This window comes from Rutilus rutilus (assembly GCF_951802725.1).
Source record: "Rutilus rutilus genome assembly, chromosome: 20".
NCBI classification, from domain to species: Eukaryota; Metazoa; Chordata; class Actinopteri; order Cypriniformes; family Leuciscidae; genus Rutilus; species Rutilus rutilus.
The window spans coordinates 12,226,642-12,244,562 of NC_140225.1; the positions used below are offsets into that span (position 1 = coordinate 12,226,642).

General features: G+C 39.6%; 2 protein-coding genes across 18 annotated transcripts in view; both read left to right on the forward strand.

Annotated features, from left to right (window-relative positions):
* Positions 1 to 1,377: 1,377 nt before the first annotated feature.
* On the forward strand, positions 1,378 to 8,413 carry LOC311280318 (arylsulfatase I). The gene is made up of 3 exons (XM_084392395.1): positions 1,378 to 3,230; positions 3,667 to 3,999; positions 4,083 to 8,413. Exons 1-3 carry the CDS (start codon positions 2,971 to 2,973, stop codon positions 5,176 to 5,178), a joined length of 1,689 nt encoding a protein of 562 aa, XP_084248521.1. The 5' UTR covers positions 1,378 to 2,970; the 3' UTR covers positions 5,179 to 8,413.
* A 3,514-nt stretch (positions 8,414 to 11,927) lies between these two features.
* Positions 11,928 to 17,921, forward strand: part of camk2g2 (calcium/calmodulin-dependent protein kinase (CaM kinase) II gamma 2) — a 60,718-nt gene continuing 54,724 nt past the window's right edge. For 11 of the 17 annotated variants that reach the window (XM_084390890.1, XM_084390883.1, XM_084390879.1 and 8 more), the window contains exons 1-2: positions 11,984 to 12,185; positions 16,826 to 16,920. In XM_084390890.1, coding sequence (XP_084247016.1) covers positions 12,121 to 12,185; positions 16,826 to 16,920 — 160 coding nt within the window. In that variant the 5' untranslated portion in view covers positions 11,984 to 12,120. Of the gene's footprint in view, positions 12,186 to 16,825; positions 16,921 to 17,921 lie in introns of all 17 variants that reach the window. The other 6 variants (XM_084390889.1, XM_084390891.1, XM_084390881.1 and 3 more) reach the window with 2 other exon arrangements.

Genomic DNA, 17,921 nt, shown 5'->3' on the forward strand with positions numbered 1-17,921 from the left:
TGCTGCCCAGAAGCACAAGAAAGTGAAAAAATATGTGTAACAGTCATATTGTGTCTAATAGTGAATACATAAATATTTTAAAGTAGCTCAGTCTCCATCGCAGTGACTTCAAGCAAACCACATTTCTCTCACCACAGATCACACTGCTGCATAATGAGCTTCCTGTGGAAGATTTGCTAAGAGAAAACATGTCTGTAAAAAGATACATAAATGAGAAGGTGATTTCATTTCTCTTTCAAAATGCACTCTAAATACGAAAAAAGTTTCTCTAAATATGCCAACACCATGCATGAGAGCCTGATGTGCACCTTACTCAGTTTTGTAAATAAATGCATAAATAACTGCATTCAGTTTCAATTTTGAATGCAGCATGGTTGTATATTACTGTCCTTTTGGTAGCTCCATAAGTAACATCATAGGTGTTATGCCTTTTTACCCCACGTAGTGGCGCTACAGACTTGAGTAATTGGTGGTGGTTTAATGCTCTCATGCATGCTCTCACATAATGCATGCATACACACGCTGTACCTCTGGAACATTTCCATTTATCTATTGATTTAAAGGGATAGTTCACCCAAAACAAATTTATTCACCCTCAAATTGTTCCAAACCATGTAGGAATTTCTTTCTTCTGCTGAACACAAAAGAAGATCTTTTGAAGAATATGGGTAACCAAACAGGCCTTGCTAGGGCCCCATTGACTTCCATAGTATGGGGGGGGAAATACTATGGAAGTCAATGGGGCCCATCAACTGTTTGGTTACTGACATTTTTCAAAATATCTTAATTTCTGTTCAACAGAGGAGAGAAATTCATTCAGGTTTGGAACAACTTGAGGGTGAGTTATAGTTTTGGGTGAACCAACACTTTAATGACACATGCGCATTAATGCTTTATGGGCTCACTGGGTGTTTGGCCACAAAAGGGTTTACACCTCTTTTGAGTGCGTTTGTGTATTTTTCATGTATATTTAGTTGTGTTATGTACTTTTATGTTATGTTGTGCTTTCAATAATGTAAAGAGATAGAAAAGAAAATTCTGTCATCATTTACTCATTTAGTTCCAAACCTATATGACTTTCTTATATATATAAATTATATATATATATACACACATTTTCACGTGAACAATACCTTTAAGGCTTGTTCACGTCATTAAAAATCTGTAATACTCGACATCTGTTTAGTCTCGTAGTAAAATGGCCACACTTTTAATGTCAATCATTTTAGTACTGTGTTAGGTTGCCACAATGTCCAAGGTAAAATCTGGGTCCTGAAGCTAAACCAGTTGCACTAAAGCCTGAACAGGCCAGACTGCTCATTTTAAGTGTTTTTTTTTTTTTTTTTTTTCTCTGGCTGCCTCCTCCATTTTCTCTCCCTGCACTGAAATGGCTGTGAAATTTCCCACTTGGGTGAGACTGTCGTCTGTTTTGGCTTAATGTAGGAAATTGACTCATTTTGTGGCATTGATTTCCTCTCTGCTACATAGAGATCACTGGCAGAGCAAACCTGAGTGCGGTCGATAGCCCTTCAGAGGGTCGGATATGTGTGCCGCACCTCTCCTCTCATAGGAGAGCGTGCGCTTGTGTGGTGTTTGTTTCCCTGTTTGAATTCTCACAACCTTCATCTGTAAAACTACAGCAGTAATGTACTGTCATGGCCTCATAGCTTTATCTAGCTGTTCCTGGTGTAGGTGTGGTGGTTGCAAACGACACATTTGTTATCTATCAGTGCTCATCTGGCTTCCTTTTGCTTTGATTGATTGAATTGGTAGGTTTCACAACATGACACATTTCCTCTAAGTGCAAGCTCAGGCCTGGTATGTTGGAGTGTATTTCTGTGGTTGCTACTGATTTTATGGATACAATGGGGGGGAAGGGGGAGGTTCATACAATGGAAGCATTCTTCAAAAAAGATTTTGTGTTCAGCAAAAGAAATAGACATACAGCTTTGAACCAACACAAGGGTGAGTAAATGACAACTGAATTTTTTGTTTTGGGTGAACGGTCCCTTTAATAGTGTAAGTATAGACTTTATTAAGCTTTAGACAGCAGATCAGTGCTTGTCCTTTACATGCATACTTCCACCGTTCCACAGTAAGCATCAGTAAGCCACTATACAGGAAAGTCAGCCTCTGTTCTGGGAACTCATTATTAGGTAAACGCCTTTCTGTGGTTCTGAGGTAATTAAAGTATCAGTGAAACGATTTGTGAGGTTTGTCTCATCAGCACTGCTTCACTTGCACTAATGCTTGTTGTTTTGTCAATATCATCCACAGGTAATATCCAACAGTACCTAATATTAGTTGGGTGTAATACACTTACTGACCAGGTGGTGTCAACAATGTATTTCATTGTTTGTTTGTTTTTCTTCTTCTTTTTTTCTTCTTTTTTTTGTCCTGTATTTTCATCATATTTCCATATTTTTTTTTACATTTCCCCCTATCAAGAAACATTCACATGCAACATCACACAATGAAACTTAATATAACGTTTAAAAAGTAATGCTAAAAGTATATAAACTATGTGCTTTAAACTGAAAATAGCTCAATTTATAATACATTTTTTATTTTTTAATGATGCATAACACTTTCGATTACTGTTCTATTATCCTGATCCTGTAGGTGTGTGCTAGAGGAATGTAACATGGTCTTGTTAGAAGACAGCAGTGTTTACTCTTGGACAAATCATCTCAGCTTGAAAAGTTTCTCAGACATACAGTATACCATCCTAGCATAACAAATCGAGAAGACCTACAGAACGGATTTCATTAAACGCTAGTTTCAAATTAAATTAAAAGAGCAAAATCTACTTCAGTGGGGGAAAAAGGACCTTCATGCAGTCCGAAGGTGGATCATAACAGCAAGCTTTCTCGGTTGATTCGGCTTGGTTGAAAGTCAACATTTAGAACATTTAGAATCACCAAAGGGCTAGTCAACGAACAACCAACCTGGTGGATTGGTGTATACATTATGGATGTGTTGGTGCTTGGCTTCTGCTTGGTGCTTGGACCGCTACACACTACGGAGGGAAAGATTTTCAGACCGGGCAGAGTTCCCCCACATATTGTTTTCGTGATGGTGGATGACCAAGGCTTCAATGACATCGGGTACCATGGCTCAGAGATCCACACGCCTGTGTTGGACCAACTGGCTGGCGAAGGGGTGAAGCTGGAAAACTACTATGTTCAGCCCATCTGTTCCCCCTCACGAAGCCAGCTTATGACTGGACGGTAAGAGACTTACTATTGTTGTTCGATGCCACTATTATATGCATCCTACTGTGTATGTATGTGTATGTCATACCTGAATGCAATGAGACTTCATACTAATAATCATAATTTTAATATTATTACTATTAATATGATCCTATCCTGTTTAATTTAATATTATATTGGATATTCAATATTAGTAGCTGTTCTCTGTTGTGTTTAAACCCAGTGAATGTATTGGTATAAACAAGGGTTCCTCTCTTGCAGAGTTTAGCTCCAATCCTAATCAAAGACATTTGAGCAAGTTCATCAAGGTCTTCAGAGTTACTAGAAAATTAGGTTGGTGAGTTTGATCCTGGTTTTAGCTAAGCTCTGCAGGGCAGTGGCCAGATTTGAGGAACCCTGGTATAGACAGTGTTCCTCCATCACAATCACCCCCTACCATCTTTTTCTTCAGGTATCAGATTCACACTGGGCTTCAACACTCGATCATCCGTGCACGCCAGCCCCTCTGCCTGCCCCCTGACATACCAACGCTCCCTGAGAGGCTCCGACAGGCTGGCTACAGCACCCACATGGTAGGGAAATGGCACCTGGGTTTCTGCCGGCCCGAGTGTCTGCCAACGAGCCGTGGATTTCAAAGCTTCCTTGGATCACTGACGGGCAGTGGAGACCATTTTAACTTCCAAAGCTGTGACGGTACAGAGGCCTGTGGGTTCGATCTGCACGATGGAGAGCGGCCAGCCTGGGAGCTGAGTGGAAATTACTCAACAAGGCTTTACACTGAGAGGTGAGAAACTGCAGCCATTTGTGAACCAAATACTTTTCTGCAATGGGTCATGCATGCTTCTGTTGTCATTTGGACTCTTGCAGAGTGAAAGAAATCCTGAGACATCATGACCAGCGGAAACCCCTGTTTCTATATGTGGCCCTTCAGGCCGTGCACACACCGTTACAAGCTCCTGGGCATCTTCTCAGACGCTACCAGACCCTTGGCAACAGACCTCGGCGCCACTATGCCGCAATGGTGAGCGGCGTAGATGAGTCAGTAGGGGAGATTGTCAGTGAGCTGCGGGGGCGAGGCTACTACAACAACTCCGTGCTCATCTACTCTTCAGACAACGGGGGCCAACCTCTCTCAGGGGGTTGTAATTGGCCCCTGCGTGGTGGCAAAGGCTCCTACTGGGAAGGCGGAGTTCGAGCAGTTGGCTTCGTACACAGCCCACTTTTGAAAAGGAAGGGGGTGGTGAGTCAGGCTCTGATTCATGTTTCCGATTGGTACCCAACCTTGCTGTCTCTTGCAGGACACCGAGAGTCTGATTCCAGCCACCTGGACGGCCAAGATGTTTGGGGCGCTATAAGTAGCGGCCTACCCTGTCCACGAACTGAAATCCTCTTCAACATTGACCCAGTGTCACGCAGGCATGGAGAAGTTGACCCGAGACTCCTAACTCTTAATGGTTTTGGGATCTGGGATACAGGAGTGCGTGCAGCCATTCGAGTTGGTGACTGGAAACTTCTGACAGGAAACGTAGGCGATGGAGACTGGTTCCCTCCACAGACGATGCCAGGAGGTCCGCAGCAGTGGCAGAGCATGGAAAAGCGACGAGACCAGCGGGGGAAGTCTGTCTATCTTTTCAACGTCACTGCTGATCCCTACGAAAGGGCAGATTTGGCAGAGGCACGGCCTGAGGTGGTCAAAATGCTCTTGACCCGGCTTGCCGAGTACAACCAGACTGCCGTGTCTCCACGCAATCCACCAGACGACCCAATGGCGGACCCGCAACTTCATGGAGGGGTGTGGACTCCTTGGCTAGGACAGGAGGAAGCTGGAGACGAAGGGGATGATGAGGAACCAGACAGCATAAACAGAAAGGCCAGATCCAAGAGTACCTGTAAAGTCTGTAAACTCAGGGCCTTATTCAAAAAGGTTGGTACCCGTATGCAAAGGGCCACTTTGTTCTTGTAGTCAAGAGGTAGTTTTGGACAGGATCTACAAAGCTATCTATTTTATTCTGGCAGTCCATTTAACTCATCTTTGCAAGATTATTTGTGGCACACTGGCTGTGTGTAATATGTGCAGCGATGTTGACATCAGGAACTCTTGATGTCCTGCCTGCATTGTAAACTAAGATTTTTACACATAAGTTCCCATCTGTTGGATGCAATGGATTTTACTGTAAAGTTCAGATCACCTACTGTTAATGGGTTCCAGACAAGAGCAGAATGAATTTGATCACATGTGACTCCTTAAGCACTTAATGTAGATGTTACTGGATCTTTATTAGATGATCCAGTTATTTGGCTACATAAAATAATGCAAGTAGTGGCAATGATTTAATAGGGAATAATACAGCAGTTAAATTTTTCTTCACTTGTTTGTGGACTAGTGTTCTCCAATCCACCCCCTGGTTCACTTTCTCTCATCTATCTGTTCTTTCTCTGACATGCCTCTGCCTTGCACTCCTCCTCACGCCTCTTATTCTCCTACCTTTTGCTTTTATGCTTGTGCTCCATCCAAATCCGCTCTTACATAGCCCACCACAACTAGAATAACACATGATTCTTCATTGTTTCTGCACTTTCTCCTCCACCTGTTTCTTGTCCTCTTGCATTCCTTCTTAGTTTGAGTAGATCAGGTCAGAGCAGATGAAGAAGCAAGCATATAAGAGCGAGGAAAAGTATTGTCTTTTATGTAAAATGAGGGCTATTTGAGGAGGAGGAGGATCACTCTTGGGTATGAAGGCTGTGTGCCTTTATACAATACATTTTTGGCCTGTTCATCTCCCGGTTTCAAGAGATAATACAATTCACAAGAAGTGATGAAATGTTCTCTGTATTCAATGTAATGTGTATTTTGAAAAAAAAAATAATAATAATTACATTATACCTCCTATGTACTGTAAATGCTTTTAATCTGTTGTAATTGTGTGTATTTCTGATAATGTTGTTAAGATGTTAATATAGTCACAAAACATAAATGGTACTGTAACCTATATCAAGCTGCAATGAAGTGACTTGTATTAAACACAATTCATATGAAATAATTAAATGAGGAGAACGTTTCCTTAAGTCCTACAGTAGGACACGCAACGCTTCGTTGTCAGAAGATAAAGAATCTAGAGCAAGGTAAAAGTCAATACACAGTTAAAAGTAATGTTAGTACATAGTGAAGATAATGCAAAACTTGTGTTTACTTTAAGAGCTACACACAGCAAGAAGTGTATATTTTGTTCAAACAATAGCAGTCAATAGACACCAAAACTGTTTGGTTACCATCATTCTTCAGAATATCAATTTTGTGTTCAGCGGAAGAAAGTAAGTAATACTTTTTTATTTTGATTTTTTTACTTCAGACTTAGATTGGAGAAACAGGGTCTAGTGACCACACCTTTACAATCTCTGATGTAAATCTGTTGTATACTTATCTTAGGTCATAGTCCAAAGGGCATTTTTATTTCCTGTTTGTGTCCATTCTAAAGAAGTGAAGAAAATTCAGGAATCTACCAGGATTATTACATAACTAACTATTATTCCTTCACACAAGCAGATGTAAGTGTTGTAATTTCACCAATGTAACAAAAACACTTCCTCCTGTTTATCTCTGAAAACTGTTCAAAACAGCTTCAGCCCACTTTGGAAAGACTTCAACTGTGGTAAGAATGCACAATGGGCAATCCAACTAACTCCCTCACAGTGTGTGAGTCATCCTGAACACATGCTGAGTTTGGCATCTCTTAAAGGTGCTATGAGTGATTTGTTTTTGAAATACAACGCATAAAATGTCCTTACTACCTGACAGATACAGCTGCTCAGACTAAAAAATTATAAAGAAAAAGACTAGGGCTCCAAAATTAAATATTTAGGGGTCAAATTATGTTTTAGTTGCCAAATTACAGAATAATTTGATACATTTGGTTGTTCAGAGCACTGTTGTCCACGCTTATGATTCTATTGCAGTGGTTGAGAATCTTCAGGGGGAAACATAATTTTTTTATATATTTACACCAAATAAGTTCATGGAATGTATAGTGTATATGAGTGTATAGCTGCTTTTGTTTACCTTTAAACCACCAGTCATGCTATGGTCTGAGATGAAGGAATGTTGTAGTTATATAAAGTAATGTTTTTCTGGCTGTATTTCAATGTATTTGCTCCACATAAGTTTGTTTTATTTAAAACTAGCAGAAATATTCTTATGAAAGTCAAATGTTGCATTGTTTATGGTTCCAGCGGCACATGCCACTCCCAAACAAAGTGCTCCTCAATTGGTTCAATCTTACAATTGAGCCTAACTATGCTAGACAATAACCTGATTTATCTAACCTGAACATTTTTTTTTTTTAGAATAACATTGTGATTTATTACTGCCAAACTCTTTAAATTTGTATCTTAAATTGCATGAACAATCATTCAGCAAGTCTGATGCAAGTCTCACACATTTAAAGATATGTTACTGTAATGTAACATAACCAAAACACAAAACTTGTTCAAAGTTGTGAAGTCTGTAATGGCTCGATAACTGTCTGATTCAAATCACTAATTTGCTTGTGACTGTTTTGCCAATCTTTACTGATTGAATCGTTAAAAAGAATCAGCTCATTTGTTGGCAAATATCATTCGTTGTGGCATCCAACAAGCACACCACAGCAAATAGATACAGAATAGTAATACTAGGAAACACTCATAACTATTTTTATTTATTTATTACTGTAACTCATTTTGGATGTTCGAGTTTGTCTAGTCTTTGAAGGGTGGGGTTTTGGAGAAAGGGCAGATTGTTGAAAGAATGTGTGTGGCCTAATTTGCAGCAAGTGTGGCGGAAGTTAGCAAAATGACTGAAATCGCTTACAGCATCTTAAATTCATCCTCGTTTAATGGTCACAACTAAGAGCAGTAGTGGATTACACATTTGTTTCACAAATCAATACAGCAACATAATGCTGTGGTGTGGCAACACAATCATCGCCACAAGGGGCAGCAGTCAACTCATTAAAGGCAAATTTTAATTCTTAAGATGGTAATTATGCTGATGTAAAGATGTCATGTGTAATACAATATTACAATTGTAATATACAAAAGATTAAAGTGCCCCTATTATGGTTTTTCGAATATTCCCTTTCATGCAGTGTGTAATGTAGCTGTTTGTGAACGTAAACGTTCTGCAAAGTTGTAAAGTTGAAAGTGCACAATGAATAAAGTTGTCTCCCAAAAGAAAGATCGACTCGTTTTTAATTCGAATCCTACTGCTTTACGGTTCTACATCAGTATAAGACATCTGCATAATGCCTGCCTATGTTTGCGCCCGCGACCAGCCCACAAACGTCTTCTCTGCTTCTTAAATCTCGTTCAATGTGGGATTCACAAAAAGCTTAAAGATGGGTCAGTAACCAGTATATTTGGACCAGCTTGCTCCTCAGAATCACAACCTGTAAGTATGAATAATTATTTAGGTAGGCTATATATTTTCTACCAGGAGATCAAAATAGTTTTGTAGTTTTTCTGGCAAACCGGTGTGTTACTGAAATAGTTCTGCTAATCAGCTGTGGGCCACTATTACCTAAAACGGTGTCTATTAATGCAGTTTGTTTGTCGCTCTTACTACTTTGAGTAAATATAAAGGATGGAGCAAGATTTGTTTTAAACCGTCGGTCATTCATGTTAGCGCTGGGCGAACATATGCACCGTTATTGATAGTTTCCACGTGCACCGCGATAAATTAGAAATATATACATCGGTTTGTTGCTGGACATACATTTGTTAATGCTGATGGTGAGGATTTACAGTTGCAACATCTCATAATGTTCACCTCAAAATTATTAGCGCATCACTGAGAAACACCCTGCTCAAGTCATCCTTGCAATGGAGGTTCAGGTTAAATAGCTAATTCTTGGATTGATATGGTAAAATCGTTACTGTCTTTACAGTGTGTACAATCGCTGAGCTTTAGGAAGCCTCGGATGGAGCTGCAGTTCAGTTATGGTAATGGGAGTCAGCTTCCAATGCACTGTACACGGTAGACCAATCACAACAGACTGGGCCATCTGGCCAATCAGAGCAGAGTAGGCTCTCGAAAAGGAGGGATTAGAGAGACTGATTCATCCGACAAGTCATTTGAGAATCACTGAACAATGTGGTGATGTGCAATGTATATTATGAGAAAATTAAACTGCTTTTTGATATTTGATGCATGTAAACCTGTTGTAGGAGACCTCCAAAACTAAATTGGGAACCTTTAAAATAGCATAATAGGGGCAATTTGAGCCCCACAGACTGCTCTTGATATTTTAGCCCGTTTTGTGACGCTTCAGTTAATCTTCAGATACACAGATGAAGTAATGACTGTGCTGATACCTCTTTCTTTTTACTGTAGCTCAATTCTAAATGCAAAACAAACACCGATCACTCATTTGTGTTTAAATAACTTCATAAACACTAACAGACAAAATAGCCTGATTATGGCACATTGTATCACACAAATAATTCAAACATGATCTGGAAATATGGTCTAAAATACCAAAAGCACTACATTTTCCTGAAGAACTGACGCTGTCTGGCAGCAAGCCATCCACCCTCTGCTGCTGTGCTTTTGCAGAGGACTGAGAATACCAAAATGTGGCGTTTCCCAGCATGCAAGGACACACTGCCATACACAGCAACATCACTACAGGAACACTGCAATTAATAACCACCCACCTCTACTCCGCTCTAATTAAGCTTTCATATCAACCTGCCTCTGTGTAATTACAGTCCCTGCACTTCTTATGCATTAATTCCTAATCGGACTGTTTTGCTTCACAAGGTTGACCATGAAAGAAGAGAGAGTATTTACGGCCATGAGACAGTATACTGTTACATTCTTTATGAAGCAATAAAAGTCCACATGATGGAATAATATAGTGGATCAAACTGAAGCAGTCTTGCATTAAATGAGTAAATCGATTGATTTTTATATTTAAATGTACTGTATGATTGTTGTTTTACCAGTGATTGACATTTGTATTTATTTGTGTTGCCAGGTCTATTTATTGACAAGACTCTAGTGTGAGATATGTTTATCTTATTAGGAACTACATCAACAATACATCTACTTGGGCATTTTGACATACAGTGTCAAATGGAATTGAGTTTAAAATGCATGGAATTGAGTTTGTGTAGCTGGAAGCATCTGCATTTATGTTGTTACTTAGTGTGTCATTTTATCTTACACCTCCAACCCTGTTTATTCAGTTAGGGTAAGGATAGTCAAATCAAGTACTCTCACTGGTCCGCAGGTTGAAGTTCTTCAGGAATGACGTAGAAAACTCCCTTGTGGTTGTTGTTTTTTGAGACTCAGTTTGTAGTTATAAATAAAGTCCTACAGGAGGCAATCGTAACAATAAAAACACTTATTTTGCTGTTTAGAGCTTGATTATAGAGCTCTTAGCTGATTTTAAGTTTGTTTGTTGCATTCATTTGTATTGGAACCAATAAAATAAGTGTTGGGGCGTGTGGGACTTATAAAAAGTGAGCCTCAAAAAAGAACAACCACAAAGGGAGTATTCTATGTCATTCCTGAACTTCAACCTGTGGTTTAGGCTAGATTTGACTATCCCTACCCTACCTAAATGATCATAGGGTTAATGGTGTAGATAAAAAGACACACAAAATTACAATTTACTTGCAAAGAGTATGTTTCGGGCCTTGCTACACTGTCTGTTAGTTTCTTCCAGGAAGTAGACCTAGTCTTCCAGCGATGGATTCAAATGTGAGGTTGTGATGATATCTGTCATGGTGTCAACAATGTATAAGCATGGTAAGACTAGAATGCAGACTGCCAATGAAGTGCCCTTTATCCAGCTAAATATTAAATATTTTATGAATATGAGCTAGGGGGACTGTAAAACTGACATTTAATGATTCAGTCAAACATACGCCAAAGAAAAATAACCGACCAATGGTGCATCCATCTAAGAGCTCAATGGTGCAGCCACAGCACCTGATAAGATATAATAAAACAATACTAAAATTGTATTAGGCCTACATCTCTTATGGTTTTTGTACATTTTGCATTGCTATCCACCTAATATTAATGTAAGAGCAGCTGTGGCCATTTAAACTTTAATGTGCAAGGTTTCTGGTGTCAGCTGCTTCCAGTTATTGTAGGCTAAAAAAACAGGTAGTTATGCTGCTTAGTTAACAAAAAAAAAAAAACAGTTTGTACTATTTACTGCACTTAGCCTACTTTAATCGAAAGTATCGCACATAGGCTATAGGAAATAGTTTGCTTCCGTGTTAAAAGATAAAGTGGGTAGGCCCAATATGCAAATTAACTCTGATGTGGTATTATAAAACGTGTACACAACCAATTAGTAATTATATTTCAATAATATGTTTTATCTGTAACATAATTTTAGTTCATTCGTCTCATCATAAAAGCTTAGGCTACTTTTGCTAAGCCATCCTTTCATTCCAAACATCAGCTCTCGGTTCATTAGGCCTATAGATCATATATGATATATGTCATGTATTCTAAGTTGTTGACTTCTAATTGTTCAAACCGGTTTTGGGGAACAATTCCGACTCCAAAAACGGTTTGTGCACGTTCAGACATCTCAACGCGGAAAAACACCACAGCAGTCAGTTCATTCAGCAAGAGCGCGACGTCGTTCTAGTCTTGTCGCGTCGCGTGCTCGGGCTGTGTTTGTCACTTGTCTCGACGTCGAAGGAGAAAATCTCGCGTGACTGGCTGCTTTCTCTCTCTCCACCTCCACACACACACCACTTACCAGCAACTCTCTCTCTCTTCCTTCTCCCCCACCTCCTCCTGTTCTCTATCTCTCTCTCCCTTTGAGTGAGCGAGAGATCTCCCGAAACCTGAGCGAGGCGGTCCCGGAGACACCAGAGAGGCGATATCCTCGTAAAGCGCAACATGGCTACAATTGTAACCTCCACCAGGTTTACAGACGAATATCAGCTGTACGAAGAGCTCGGAAAGTAAGCGACCGCACCGCTGCATTTGTGTGACTCGCTACACACATACACACACATTCACTCACTCTCTTCACTCACTGCATTGTGTCTCATCGTGTTGCCTGTGTCTAGTTCACTGTTGACAGCAGCCTTCACACACAGAGCCGTATCGGTTTTGCATGTGAAAAGCCAGTGCAGCCCGGTAACGGAAAGCCCGATTGGGTCGATTTGAACAAGTCGGTGTGAATATTAAGCCTCGTCGTTCACAAAGCTCGTTTCTTTGTTTATCTTTAGATGCGTTTCCTAACATCGTGCTCGCGCGCCACAGGGTGCTTTCGGAGCCTGCGTGTTGTCGTGATGCAATGTGCAATACTTTATAAACACTTTATCGACATTCGTTAGAAAGGGAAAGCCTTCAGTCTGAGGTGATCTGCATCCGTGTTTTGAATGCACACCTAAACTTTTACAGCATTCAGTAGCATTGATCGGATATCACCGATGACTCCTGCCGCGCAGGGTGATAGTAGACGGTTTGCTGCAGACTTGTGTAACGATAGTTATGGAAAATACTGCTGTTTTGGGCGTCATATATCGCAGAGTCATTGGGCGGTCGGTTACGGTTGTTGTCCAGCCGCCAAAAACATCACCGCGAGAATGAAGGAAAGGAAGTGAATTAGCGTTGTCCAATTCGTAAACGAAATATTTCTGTGGTATAGGATTGTTTTAATGAACCAGTTAAACCTGTATAGAAAACCGGCCTGCACGATTGTTCGTGTATCGTATTGAATCTATTTGAGCTGTTCTCGAGTCAACAACTCATGCAAATTACTTGAATAGTCGAATAGCAGATATTACACATAAAGCATACGCTATAGCCTACCAGAAAAGGTTAACGGTTTGATGGTATGACAGTTTTATCTACACATACAAAACCGAGTTGGCTTTAATAAAAACTGTAGCTTTGTAAATAAACGCAGCAAAAAGGGTCTAAAACTTTATTGGGCAAAAAAAAAAAAAAAACCCATATGACTGAACTATTGAAACGTTTTAGAACATGATGAGAAAGACCTGCTGAATATTTTTTTTAACCTGTTAGAAACTGTTAGAAAGACCAGAGCTGTGGAAATAATTCAGATTTCCCATCACTGTATTAAGCGTTATATATCATATATCAGTTGTTTACCAGCAACCAAAAGCATCAGAACGGAATGAAAGAAGTGAATTCGCGTTGTCCGGTTCATTTATCATATTGAATCTGTTTAAACTGTTCTTGAATCAAAAACGGACTGTCTCATTAATCCGAACCGATGAGCTACTAGACCATTTGGAATTACGTAGCATAAAATTGCTTTATAAAAACAGCTTAATAGCAGAGATCTTACTAAAACATACTGCGAATATGTTTACGATTAAATTGTATGCAGTTGGTTTTATGAAATAGCTATAGAAGAAACTTGGAGGTGCACACAGAACACACTGAAGACATTAGGGTCCACATGAGGATGCAAGGTCCTGCTTAATTGCTTTTTTCCTGTTAAACAAACTGATAGAAAGAACTTAGCTGTGGAAATGATTCAGATTTTCCATCAGTATTTTTAAGCATCATATATCACACTGGTAACTTTTGCTGACAGTTGTTAACCAGCCACCAAAAACACAGCATGTAATGAAAGGAAGTGAATATGATAACGTAGTAATTGCTTTAGTGCTGTTTTGTTTGTGAATTTGACATGCAATTCCTGCTGCTGTTTTTCCTTATACCATGCATTAGATCCTTATGACAGATATCACTGTAATTGGTGTTCTAAGAAATCACATTTGTAAACAGGAAAAAAATGTTTTACATGCCTGTACTAGCAACTTCCAACAGACAAGTTGGAGTTGTACTCTGTGCGAATGGTGTCAGTTTTGGCCTGGGCTACCTTTTTATCCGACCTAAGCTGCATTCACTCTATAAATGACTTTTTTTGCTGCATGTGGCCAGTGGCTGGTGGTGAGGTCGCTAGTGGGCGTTCCCACTACGGGTTGCCTAGTAACATTTGTGAATGACATTCACAGATGTTACTCCATTTTGTAGACGGCGAATCAGTTTTCTTGCCGCTACAAACAAAATTTTTGAGAAAAAATAGACTAAATATAAATGGAATCAGTACATAAAATGCTTAATATTAAAGATGAACAAGAAACAGCGAGTGTTCCTTGCCATCACGCCTATTTATCTGTGGCACAAGCACTGGTCTATCTGGGTTCATGAAACCATTCAGGCCCCGAGTCATCACGGCAAGTACCACCATATGTACACGGAGACGTATCATAAATTATAGTAAAGTTACTGACCGCTAAAATTAGTTTCCCCTCCATCTTGCCTCGACACTCCACTACAGGATGTATTGACGGATCGCGTGCGCTTCACTCCTATTGTTTGTTGTTCCTGAAAGTCACTCTTCATTTGCATAAAGTTACATTTATGCTGCATTCATGCCATGTCGTAATTCCCGTAGTCTTAAGATGTCAACACGTGACACACTGTGCACATCCTCAGACTGGGAATTATGCGTTTCTATGGCACCACTATCAACGCCTAAATAAATCTGCAGCGGTCAAGTGGTACAAATAGAAGCTCTCAGATAATTCCCATCTTACAAGCTGTAATTACGAGCTTTACGAGGACGTGACCGCCTTTTAAAAGTTGAAATCACGTAATTGCAATAATTACGGCATGGCATGAACGCACCTATATCTCACATTTGTGGCGTCGCTGGACAAACTCTGTCATAGCCCTTCATCCTGTCACCAACAGTCACTGTCACTTGTTTAGCCAGAAATCGCCAGCTCTCTATTAAAATGAATGGGATTGTACATTTCGACAGCGATTTCCACATCATGACTGACAGCAACTCTTAGCAAAACGACTAAGCTGAAGAGAGCTTACTAGAAACAAACTTCTTAACATACAGTGACTCCACGGCTTCGCGATTTAAATACTGTCAGTGTGAATGCATCATAATGGGTTAGGGTTTAAAGGGTTAGTTCACCCAAAAATGAAAATTCTGTCATTAATTACTGTTTTAAAACAAATTAAGATACTTTTGATGAAATCCGAGAGCTCCCCCCCCCCCCCTCCCCCATAGACTGCAACGTAATTGCCACTTTCAAGGCCCAGAGAGGTAGTAAAGACATCGTTAAAATAGTCCATTTGACTACAGTTGCTACGAAGGTACTTTTTGTGCGCAAAAAAAAATAATGGCGTTATTCAACAATTTCATGGAAGCCCTTGGATTTCATCAAAAATATCTTAATTTGTGTTTCGAAAATGAACGAAGGTCTTACGGGTTTGGACGACATGAGGCTAAGTAATTAATGACAGAATTTTCATTTTTGGGTGAACTAACCCTTTAACTAGCATGATTAATTTAGCCCCTGCTGTTAGATGCCATACCCACACCATTCTGCTGCCAAAAAGCATCTTTAGAGCTCTTTAGAAGCCAGAAATAGACTCATATTTTCCCTATTTGCTACCATTCACGATGTTACAGCTCACGATAGTTGCCTATGAGAAAAGATGACATTTCTGCAAGTATGTGTTGTGCAACATTAATCATGAAAAGCAGCTTTAATTATCTTATGCGGCCATCACATGGCCATATCACAAGCGACAGTCATTGGTCTCTAAATAATAATAAATAAATCAAATTATCAAATTATTTTTCCAGATTTTCTGTCCAATAGAGTGCAACAGTTCGGTCCTGAAGGGGAATTGATCAGTTCTCTATAGGGGAATTGATGATGCTAACTTTTACTTTCACACCTTTAAAGACAGACATTATGTGAGCTACAGAGTTGTTAAGCAATGGTAAATGCTTTTGTTGAAGCCATCAGACAGCATTATTTCAAATTATTTTTTAAATAATAGTTTAACAGTGGAATTCCTGGTGAAAAACTAGATTACCCATGATTGTGCAAATAAATCTTCACCAATCAAAACAAGCAAATCGCACAGAAAGAACACTTCAGAGCCCGCCCACTCCCATGAAGCACTGCAAATGACGTTACGCTCTCAAGCTACTTCAAGTATTTGTATGCATTATATGCATATTTTGCAATAAACTTGAAATATGTTGTTTATATGTACATTATCGTTAAGTACACAGTCTTGTATCCTTTGTCCGTTTTTCAATTTTTGCTTCAAATTAAAACCTGTAAGGTTGTGATTTCTTTTCGTAGTTGGTTGGTTTGGTTAACGCTTTAATGAAGACTTGAAGACTTCAGATGCAAAAGTCCGTCTGACACTTTTCTTTTAAATGAGCATTTTCATTTGGCTCCCATGTTTAAGTTCAGTAATTTCACTTTAATGGCAATGAAAAGGTTATTAGCCAGTTATTGAAATGCCTTATTTAAAAAGATTTCACTGATAAAATAAAAAAACATAAAAATTATAATTTAAAAGAAAAATGTCAGATGGACTTAGAGGTTTTTGCTTTACTTTAATAAAATTAATAAAAGAAACCTATGGGAAAAACTTATGTGAAAAAATACTTTTTGAAACCAATCCCACTGCAAAAGTGGGCGAGCACTGTTAGCTTCATTTGAAACATTACTATTGTGGCTTTTTGCTTGAATTGAATTCCAGTCTAGCTTGATTGTGCTGTGCTTCTTTTAAACAGGGGAGCCTTCTCTGTTGTTCGGCGATGTGTAAAGAAATCAACCGGCCAGGAATATGCTGCTAAGATCATCAACACAAAAAAGTTGTCAGCAAGAGGTAAGATTTTTCTTTTGCTGTCCTGTTAGTTGGTAGCCTGGATGCCAGCCGAACGTAGCCCCTCCCACAACATTTGAGGTCGGGAAGTTCGGTAGGATTTGATCCGTTGTGGAGCAACTATGCTCGAACCAGAGCTGTTCGGACCAATCCCGTCATTCCTACGGGATTCGGCAAAAGTTTAATTTATCAGCTGGCCCTGATGGTCGCTAAGAAGATGGGGCGCAATGAAAACCCTGTGGTCATTGTGGTTTCTAAAAAATTAGATGACTAACTTTCAAAATTAGTCTAAGCTGTTTATGCAACTGGCGACTGGTCACTTTTTTTGAGTGGCAGACACTGCTGTCTGATTGTACTTCGAGCAAATGCTAATTTAGGTACATTAACCTACCACAAACGATTAACAGTGAGCACAGAGATGAAATATTAGTCCTTCCGTTCTGCATCAAGCAGACTGAACGATATTGGTAATTTGCCTCATTTTGGATGGGTCTGTGCTGTGCTCTCATATGTGTAACAGCTAATGCAGTGGACCTGTTGATGCTACTTCTTTCATTCTTTCTCTATCTCAGTTGAGTCACTAATCACTGTCAGCATCATCAGTGCTAATTATGCTGTTGGTGAAGGGGGTAGGGATATATGAGCCTCAGCCACTGTTTCACCTGCATCACAAACAAAAGCAGCAGATCTATTTCGGGAAGCAGGGTATCAGATTGGGCTGTCTAGGTTTGAATTAAATTAAATGAATTTTAATTAAATTACTCGTATGGTATGGATTGTCAGCATGGGAATGATAACGCAGAGGTGGCAGCAAAGATTGATCATGATAACAAAGTAATTGCATTAACTTTGTGTGAACTTTTCACACAGACCGAAATCCAGTAACAATAAAGTGCCAAAATGGTGCTTGATTTGAAATCTGGTGACTTGTTAGGGGTCGTTCACACAAAATGCGTTTTGTTAGGAATGCACCGATGTTTTAGGTCGATACCAATTTTAACAAA

Excerpts from the sequence above, each read along its gene's own strand:
- LOC311280318 (XM_084392395.1), top strand. The coding sequence starts at position 2,971 with ATGGATGTGTTGGTGCTTGGCTTCTGCTTGGTGCTTGGACCGCTACAC. Across the intron at positions 3,231-3,666 it reads AGCCAGCTTATGACTGGACG|GTATCAGATTCACACTGGGC; the intron begins GTAAGAGACTTA and ends CTTTTTCTTCAG. Across the intron at positions 4,000-4,082 it reads ACAAGGCTTTACACTGAGAG|AGTGAAAGAAATCCTGAGAC; the intron begins GTGAGAAACTGC and ends GGACTCTTGCAG.